The sequence below is a fragment of the Belonocnema kinseyi genome, chromosome 7 (genome assembly GCF_010883055.1).
Source record: "Belonocnema kinseyi isolate 2016_QV_RU_SX_M_011 chromosome 7, B_treatae_v1, whole genome shotgun sequence".
Classification (NCBI taxonomy): domain Eukaryota; kingdom Metazoa; phylum Arthropoda; class Insecta; order Hymenoptera; family Cynipidae; genus Belonocnema; species Belonocnema kinseyi.
In genome coordinates, this window is record NC_046663.1 from 55,748,291 (window position 1) to 55,758,718 (window position 10,428).

A 10,428-nucleotide genomic window follows, 5' to 3' on the forward strand; every position below is an offset into this window, starting at 1 on the left:
GTGCGAAATTCAATCACATCGCGCTGCACGTTTGTGTTCAACCCGCTAGGTTTTATATAAATAATAGTCTGAGGAAGCTCAAACTTTCCAAAAAGTTCAACAGTACGCTTAAGATTACGATAAGCGTGAATACCCCGTGGAAATCGAAAATTTCCTCGATACTCGTAATGTCACCGCGCAGACAATACTTTTACCCGTTTTCGAGCGCTCAGCGAGTTATTGCATCCAGGGGCTCAATTTATTTCTGTATTCTGGCTATTTTAAGGCAACTTTAGTTTTTTGAAGATAATTTTTTTCAAGATTCGTTATAAAAAGAAAATGTTTGCCGTTATGATACCAAAAGTTCAAGCTGATACGAAGAATTAAAGAAATGCGAAAATCAACTAGTGATTGCATACCTTGAAAAAAAAGACTTAAAAATCAGAAGATTGTGCTTTTAAAAAATGGAGAAATGTTAAAATTATTTAACTATATATTATCTTAATTGATTCTTTAATGAAAAATTGTTAGGATACCAAGCACGAAATATGTATTATCATTCGCGAAGAAAGAAATTAGGTTCTGAAATATCATGATTCAGGGTGACCGCTGGACCGGGAAACTTGGAAATGACCAGGAATTATTTTAAACCGGGAAGTGATGGTGAATTTTTTCTTTGTCCGGGAATTTTACAAGTTTTTAGAAGAAAAATCTATCCAATCACTTGAAATATCAAGAACCATTTTTAATTTTTATTTTTTATGGTACATTTTCCATTTAAAGAATTTTAAAGTGCAGTTTTGAAGGCTTGCTTAATAAAAGATTAAAAACTTTTGCGATTGAAATTTTTTGACAAAAAGACGTTTTAAGTTGATCAAGTGTAAATATAAATTCATTAATGATTTCTAAAATTGAACTGTAGTTCGTGTATTCGAAATTGAACAATAATTGAATAATTTTATGGGGCGATTCTAAATCAGTTCAAATTAAACAATTTACAGATTTTGACGTTAAAAATTGAACTACTTCAATTCAAAAGCCTTAGTAGTTAATCAAACGTAAACTTCCGACCGTAACTTTATAAACATTCTGTTGTTTCAGTAGAAAATATAACATTTTTAATCTTTTCAATTAAAAAATTTTTAATTAGGAAAATAATAAATTTTTTAATAATCAGCAATATTTTAGTGTTTATTAATAATGGAATATTAAAAACTAAACAATTCGAAACTAAATTGTTTGAAACAGAAAGCCTTGAATCGTTAAAATTTCAGAGAGCTAAACTCAAACTTAGAAGGTCAGAATGTTAATTTTATTGCTCTGTTCAAAAAATGTTTTATTAATAAGTGAAAATGATGAATTTTGATGTGTGAATAACAGATAAAAATGTATTCATTTAGAAAAAATTCGAGTAAGTTCAGGAAATACTTCTAATTTTTTAAATTAAAATTGTGAACCTTTTAAGGATTATGAAAGGTTTTAATATAGTGAAAATTTTTTTTAGGATTCCTGGTAAAATTCAAAATGATTTTTTTATTTCGAAAAATTAATTTCAGCAGAATATTTAGGAATATTTCAAAACAATTGCGGTCCGAAATACTCGAATACGCCACTTGGTGACAGAATCAAAAAACCCTGAACGTAGGTAAATTTTGACGAGAAGTATAGGCGAATATACGAAAATAATTTTTCGAAAGGTTTTACAGTGTTTTTTACAGTAAAACCGGGAAAAAATAAAAACTGATAAATAAAAAGTTACAAATAAAATAAATTAAACTTGATCAATGGAGTCTTCGCCACGAAAATCGAAGGGCAAAGTGTTTTGTTGTGTGTTTGGTTACTCTTCTACTGCTCGAAAGAATGAAACTGTTCGGTTTTTCTGAAATGTAAATAAACTCCTATTTAAAAAAAAATATGAAGAATCCTATAGTACATTTAGAGCATTTACTTATAGTATAGATCGAGAAACAAAACAGAATAAAGTAAAAAATATACGAAATTCCAACGGATTTTCAAGCTTGTTCCACTGTTAAGAAAAAAGTTGGGAGAAAAAGTTATAACCCTCATGAAGTATTTATTGTTTTTATTCTTCAATAATTTTTCAGCATTCCGAGTGAAAATAATCAAAGCAGGTTTCAAATAAAAATATTTCAGGTACAAATATATCAACATAACCTCAAATCTGAAGAAAGTTTCTGCTGATAAATGACAAACATTTGTCATTCCAAGTTGATATAAATTAAATTTTGCATTGAAATGTCGATAGTTAATATTACATTTTAAATACTTATGAGCGGAAAAAATTGAAGAATTTATTATTCAGACAACAAGAGTTTTTAAATTCGAAGTTTGCAAACAAAATGCAATAATAGAAACTGAAGTTTCATATTCCACCTCTTTTTACAAAAATAGAAGGTGTCCTGCATGTAAAATTCTTCCTCCTTCTACGAAGTTTCTACATACCGGTGCAGATTTTATGAAATCACAAATTGGAACTATTGTCATTTTAATTTTCAAGGCTTAAGACTAATTCTCAATGTTTGACATCAGTCTTATGAGACGTCTACCTACTGTCGCCGGCCATATTGCTTTTGCCGCTAGTGGTGCCCTCAAGATTTCAGATCCCAGTAGCAAATTTTGATAAACAAATAACAATTGAACAGTTATGAATTTGAAAAAAATCGGATTAAATTTAAGAAATATTTAGAAGTTTCGAACAATTTCAAAAATAAGTTGAAACTTTAAAGGATGTCAAAAAAAATTTTAACGAAATATAGATTTTTTAAGATTTCAAACAAAAAATTTAGAAGCTTTTCAAGCATTTTGAAAGGTTTCAAAATATAAAAAAAATTTATTTAGATTCCTTACAAAATTGATAATAATTTTTTATTTTGAAAAATTAATTTCAAGAGAATATTTAAACAGATTTTAAAAAATTTCCAAAGCTCTCAAAATAATAATGTAAGGATTCGAAAACATTTAAAAGAAAAATTAGATTTTAAAGATTATAATACAAAATTTGGTAGGTTTTTAGGCATTTTAAAATATTTCGAGATCATGCATTTTTTTGGGGGGTACCTGGAAATATTTAAAGTTATTTTTTAGTAAGAAGATATACTTTTATAAAATGTTTAAAAAGATTTTAATTAAACAAAATTTCTGTGTATAAATAACAATTGAACAATTATTCATTTGCAACGACTCAAAATTAAAATAATTTAACTTCTAACTTAAAAAGTGTTCGATAAAAAATTTTAATCTTTTAGTTTTTAATGTTTTTAACTTAAAATTGCTTGAAATGATATAATTTTTGAAAATTCATAAACTTGTTGATTTATTCTTCAATTTAGGACATTGAAAATTATAGCGCACATTTATAAATAATACAAGTTTTAATTCGTTGAAACGATTTTCTCATACAAATAATTTTTTAAGAACAAGAAAAAATCAGTCTCAGCCCGGATTTGAACCGGGCGAAGAATAACTTTAAAATTATTATTAACCTCCCCCTTCAGAGTGGAGGGGAGAGGATCATTATTGTGCCCCCCCCCAAGCCCTTCTCTGGATCCGCGCCTGATCTTTAGTCGACTAAGGTACGCAGTGGCGTAAACTTCTAATCATGTACGCATCATATTTTAGGATGACGGAACTAACCGAACAAAGAATGTGGATATATTTTCGATAAAAACTTGGCCAATCATGTTCGGAAACAATCGTTTTTATTCGAAATGTATATGGTGATGAGTCTATGAGTGGAATGGAATGGAAGCTTCTAATGTGTCCCCTAAGGGTTTACATTTTTCTTACACCTTCTCTATTCCTTTGCACACCCTCCACACACTTACTTGGTGGTGGAAGGGGGACCTACAGTTTAAGGTGGGTTCCGAACCACCAAGAGCAACAGCCTTAAGTACTTAGAGAAAACCGTTTTCTCTAGAGGTACCGGTCCCACGACTCTCCGGAGATGAACAACTCCCTTGCTAGGCTAGTGTTCACCGCATGGGCCATCGAGACTCTTCCAGAGTGCGAGGCGGGAATCGAACCCGCAAGCCGAAGGAGTGAGTCCAAAGCCTACGCTTTAGCCCCCACGACCATCGTCCCACTGAGTCTATGAGTGATACTTTAATTAAAGAGTGATTTAGGTGATTGAAAAGTAGTCGTACCTCAGTAAAAAAGCACCTCTCCAAGTATAGACTGTCCTTCACCACAAAAACATACCTGTCGATTCATCGCAGCTGGTTCAGCAATTTCTGGTGAAACACGGGCTTACACAACTTTGAAAGCCACCATACACTTCTGACCTGCGTCCCTGTAATTTCCGTCTCATTTAAAAGTTAATATTATCTTTTTATAAAACGATTTCAAGACGCAGAGAAAAAAAAACCGAATTACGACGAAGTGGCTGTTAGGTATTCCGAATGGTGACTCAAGAGTCGTTCCAAAAGTGGAAGTTTCGCTGGAAGCAGGTTGTGGCTTCCAATGGGGAGTCCTTCGAATAATATATAATATAAATTGAACAAAATTAATTTCGGCTCCTAGCACACCGCAAGGTCGGATACTTTCCCGACAGACATCGAATACAAGTGCACTTAATTCCATTATTTATTTAAGACTTCCAGATTCTGTTCTTTGGTTCGAACCTCCATTAGTAGCTCACTGGATACCAGAAGAGAGAATTTGGTCGACCCAAGACGTCCACGACATTAAATACAACGAAGAAAAACAAATAATCACCTTCAGATCTGGAAGACTAGGTATTCACGGATTGGCTGGTTTCAGATATATCAATTTGCCCTTTCAAAGTTGGGAATTGAAACCAGAATCAGGAAAAAACTGTCGAGGTGGTGTAACTCTGAGTGTTACAGCTGCTATTGTACAAGCTGAATTTATTGTTAGAGTTAGTTACCCATGTCAATTTGATCATTCAAACAATTTTTAACTTAGGAAAAGCTGAAACATTTATTATCTTACTTTTAGGAAGATTTGGTTTGTCTTCATTCATTGGCTGGTGGAACCACAAATGCTTTACAGGATATCATCAATCAGTATATGAAACTTCATTTGCTTATAAAAGTATGTTACAATATAAAGTAACTAAATTAAGAAATTACAATTTGTAAAGACAAAGTATTCGTAAATCTGAGAAAACCTGTAAATTAGGGGAAAGTCAGAGATTTTTTTTTAAAATCTGGTAAAAGTTAGGAAATTTTTTAAAGAGACTCTTTAAATAACTGTCACGGATGATAAATTTCAAATTTTAGGATTTTTATTTAACTTTGATTAAATTATTTATTTAATATTTTATTTTATTTATTTAAATGTTAGAAGATTAAAATTCTGGTCATTGAATAGTAATCGCCATTTGCCTTATATAGCTATATGTATTCATTTCATTGAGTTTCTTTCCCCTGACTATTATATTTTTTTATTAAAAATGGTATTTTCTTATATTTGATTTTATTGAGAATTCATATTTTACTGTTGGAAATTTAACTGAAAAACAATTTTGGTTAAAAATTTAACTCTTTTTTTTAAATAACCGGCTTTCTGTGTTAAGAATTTATCCCTCTTGGTAGAAATTTAATCGCTTTTAGTAAAAAATACAATTGTTTTGTTAAAAATTAATCTTCTTTGGTTGATGAATCAACTATTTTCTTTGAAAATTCCTCTTTTTTATTATTAAATTTAACTGTTTCTTATTTAAAATTAAAATCTTCTTTGATAGAAATGTCAGGTCGATATTACATTATTTGTTAAGAATTTATAGTTTTTAGTTGAAATTTTAATCACTTAGTTAATGGTCGAAACACTTTGTTAAAAAATCATTTTCGTGTTGAAGATTCAACATTTTAAGTGAAAATTTATATCTTAAGATGAATATTCATTGTTTTGGTTAAAAATTAATTTTTTTTAACTGTAAATTGAAATTTTGCAGTTAAAAATTCGACATTTAGGTTGAAAATTATCTCATTGATTAAACCATTAACTACTTTCTTGAAAAGTCATTTTTTTCATTGAAAGTTCTCATCACTTTGATAGAGAATTGAACTATTTTTTTAATTAGTTTTTTTTGTTGAAAATTAATTCTTGTAAATAAAAATATAAGATTTTCATTTTTTCTCGAAAATTAACCTTTGTAGTTGAAACTTCGTCTTTTTTCGTATACAAAAAATCTAATTAAAAGTTCCTGTTTTTTCTTAAAGTTAAAACTGCTTGATTTAAAAGTAATTTTTCTGTAGAAAATTCATATTTTCGGGTTGAATTTTGTTTCGGGTTTTTTGGCTGAACACTCAACTTATATGAAAAAAATTCGTTTTTTTGTTTGAAAACTGATATTTTCAAGTATTTTAGAAAAAATTCAAATATTCTGTTGAAAAATTGCTTATTTTGTTAAATATTTAACTAATAAATTGCAAATATTACTTTTTTTAAAGTTACATTTGTTTGCAATTTAATCTTTTTGTTGAAATTTCAACTGTTTTTTATTTAAGTTAAGTAGGCAGAAGTTAAGTAGGCAGAAAATTCAAGTATTTGGTTAAAAAATAAACTATTTTTTTTAAATCTTATTTTTTTAAATTGGACTATTTTGAAGAGAATTTTTTGTTTTCTATTGAATTTTCATCTCCTTGGGAGAAAATTTATTTATTTTCTTCAAGATCAACTTTTTTCTGTTGAACATAATTTTTTAACTGAAGATGTCACATTTCTATTTTTGGTTGAAACTTCATCTTTGTAGTTGAAAGTTTGTGTTGATTGGCAGAAAACTAACCTGTTTGGTTTAAATTTTTATTTTTTTGTTGTTGTTAAAATTAAAACTGCTGGATTAGAAAATAACTTTTGTGTCGAAAATTCATATGTACGGCTCGGAAATTTCAGTTTTTACCGAAAATTCGTATTTTGGTTGGAAAATTCCATTTGTGGTTTGAAAGTTGAACTACTTTGTTTAAAATATATTTTTTATCGAACATCCATTTTGGTTGAAAATTCGTCATTTTTTGCGAATTAATGTTTTTCTTTTTTGTTTAAAATTTCAACTATTTGGTTAAAATTTGATTTTTGTATGTAGAAAATTCCAGTATTCTATTAAAAATTCAACTATTTTCTTAAAATCTTTGAGTATGTTGCCGAAAGTTCAAGTATTTTATTAAAATGTTATATTTTTTGGCCGAAAATTCAACAGTTTCTTTTAAATTTCTCTGTCTGCACAGAAAATTGTTCCTTTAGACTGAAAATGTATATTTTTTGTTGAAAATTCAACTATCTGATACAAAACTTAAGTACATGTGGTTAAAAATGCACCGCTTTTTGGTTAAAGTTTAATTTTTTTGGAAAATTCGACTATTTGTTCGCGAATTCATGTTGATATTCATAGATTTGAATTGAATTAATTCTGTTTATATTTTAAAGATTTTATGTTATAAATATGACAAGATTAAATTTCTGGTCTTTGAATAATAATGGTAAGGGAAATATCAAAGAAAATTCAGGGCATTTTTAAAACGAAGTTTTTCGGCCACCCTGATAAAAGAACTTTGTAAACTAGATTTCTATTTTTAGAATTTAATAAGTAAGTATACGTAATACTGTTGTGATTGAAGAAAATGCGGGATTGTGGATGCGACCTCTTTCCGGAAGCTGATGCATATAGCTACGTCAAAGGATTGCCAGTTAAACATCGAGTTATTGAGAAACACTTGCAGACATGCATTGGATTATTGTGCACTGCATATACTTTTGCATGGTCTCGATGGAACGCAACTCGCGTCCCGCGACAAATTGTTATTCAGATCAAGGAATTGCATGGTTGTCTCGCCAAGCAGGTATTTTTCCACTCGCCATCCCTCTTCTTATTATATTACAGGTACCACAACTCTCTTAAACTGAGTCAATAAAAATGTCACTGGTTAAATCAGCAAGTTGAATTAACACTGGCGAAAAAGTGATTTTTTGACTTTTACTGGGTGAATCAGTAAATGACTTAACTAAAACAGTGCTAGTGAATATATCACTGACGGAATTCCACTGTTTGCACCATATTGAAATCTTACTAATTGCCATTCGCACAATTCTGGCTGTTTCAAACAGTGAATTTCACTTGTTCATTTTCAGAGAGAGCTGTTTAGTAGTTCAATTTTAGATAAGAAAGGGGATTCTCTTTATCAATAAAAACGTTTTTTGTCATGGATATCTCGCGAATATTTTCTTTAGCACGTTTTATTTTAGTCATGTCGAGTCATCTTTTAAACACTTCAGCTCTTTTCACTGTTAAAATATACAAGGAAAAAATTGAAAAAGATTGAACATGAAAGATTGAAAAATGGATAAGAAGAATTCGAAAATGCTCTTATGTGAGGGTTGCGATAAGCCAAGGAATTCTATTATTTTTTGGTTAAAAATTCAACTTTCCTTTGAAAAATCACTCCTTTCAGTAAAAATGTCATTCTTTTTGTTTAGAATCACAACGGCTTGGTTAACGATTCAACTCTTTTGTTAAAAATTCGTCTTTTTTGTTTTCTGAATCATCAGTTCAGTCGATAAACTTTTTGTTTTGTTCAATATTTAACTATATTGAAATAATTTCTTTACCTTATACCGATGAAAGTTCAAATATTTGTTTAAATATTCATGTATTTTCTGAAAATGTAACCTTAAACATTTTTCTCCGGGCTTAAAGTTTATTTATTTGATAGGAAATTAGTTTTATATATTGAATATTAATTTTTTTAACTAAAAATTCAAATATTTCTATTTTTATCTTATACGTATTTATTTTTAATAGAAATTGAGTCATTCTTGTTAAAAACAAATTATTGAAAATTCGACTCTTTTATTTCATGCTTAACATTTATCTGTTTAAGGTGAAAATTCTACAATTTTTTGAAAAAACTGTCTTTTTCAGTAGAAACGTAATCTCATTAGTTGAAGCTCGTGCATTGTATGGAAATTTCATCTGTTATGTTGTAAATTCAACTATTTCTTGAAAGTATAATTTTATTTGATTGCAAATTTTTTGTCTGCTGAAAATGTTACTAGTCTCCTCTCAGTGAAAAAATCATTTCTGTAGTTAAAAATTATAAATATTTTGTTGACAAATTTTTTAAACATTTATTTTTGTACCTAAAAATTTTCGGTTAAATATTCAACTATATTTATACAAAATTAAAATATTTGTTTGCAAACTATCCTTTTTTTATTTATAATTTCCGGTTGAAGCTGTAACTGTTTTGTAGCAAAATGATCTTTTAGGCTGAAAATTTAACTATTTTGTTGAAAATGTTTCTGTTTTAGTCAGAAATAATCAAAACTGGGCTCTGTAACAATCTACCCTAAATTATTTATACTTTATTATAGGATCCTTACACACGCTACATTTTTCAATATTATTTTCGATCATCCTTTTTTCTTGAAAATTCGTCTATTCGGTTAATAATAATTCACGGATTTGTTATAAATTCAACTGATTTGTCCAAATTTCGTCTTCTCGGCTTAAAAATTTTGTTAGATTTTTTCTTTCTTGACTAAAAAATATTTTTTGCTAACAAAATCAGCTATTTTGTTGAAACGTTGCCTTTCTAGGATCGAATTAAACTGTTTTTTATTTAATGTTTAATTCTACTTTTGGTTGTTGCAATATCTATTATGTTTTTCCTTAATAATTCACGTTTTTTGTTTGAAAAGCCAACTGTTTGATTTAGATATAAAATTAGAATCTTATTTTGGTTTTTCCGATTGACAATTCATCTTTTAGTAGAATCCATCTTGTTTAAAAAGTTAATTCTTTTTAATCGAAAATTTTACTATAATATTTATGATTGAAAATTGATTTTTTTGTTAAGAATTTTATTATTAATTTTAAAATTAATTCTTTGTTTAAAATTGAAAAATGTTATCAACAATTTTTTTTTATTGTTTAAAAACCAACTATTGCGTAAAAAGATAATATTGTTGTTGGAAATTTAACTGTTTTGTAGAAAATTTATCTTTTTGTTTAAAATTTTTTAAATTTTTGTTAGGTTTTTTTTAAATTCTTGACACACACATCTTTTTCTATTGAAAAGTCAACTATTTAGTTGAAAAGTCGTCTAATGAAGATAAGAGCACTTGGGAGTATTGCATCCGTGCACGTAAACTTGTGAGTTGAAAATCTGATTTTATTTATTGAGACGTGTATGGTTGGGGAGTGCCAGATGTGCACGTGTACTTTTAAGTGAAAAATCTAATCGCATTAATAAAGAGGTTGCCAAATGAGAGTCTTGTATACATGCACGTGAAATTGTGATTTGACAATATGATCGTAATAATTAAAAAAATGCACAGTTCGGAGGCTACCATATGCGCACGTAGACGTGTAACTTTAACATCTGATCCCATTAATTAAGAAGAGCACAGTTGGGATTATTCCATATGTTTACATGAACTTGTTATTTGAAAATCTAATTGTATTAATCG

At 28.6% G+C, this 10,428-nt stretch overlaps 1 protein-coding gene across 2 annotated transcripts in view; it reads left to right on the top strand.

The window, feature by feature from the left end:
• The window catches only part of LOC117177492 (protein CASC1-like), a 38,336-nt gene that overhangs the window by 26,617 nt on the left and 1,291 nt on the right, over window positions 1-10,428 (top strand). For both annotated transcript variants that reach the window (XM_033368228.1, XM_033368229.1), the window contains 3 exons: window positions 4,591-4,876; window positions 4,957-5,052; window positions 7,578-7,799. In XM_033368228.1, coding sequence (XP_033224119.1) covers window positions 4,591-4,876; window positions 4,957-5,052; window positions 7,578-7,799 — 604 coding nt within the window. The remainder of the gene's footprint in view (window positions 1-4,590; window positions 4,877-4,956; window positions 5,053-7,577; window positions 7,800-10,428) is intronic.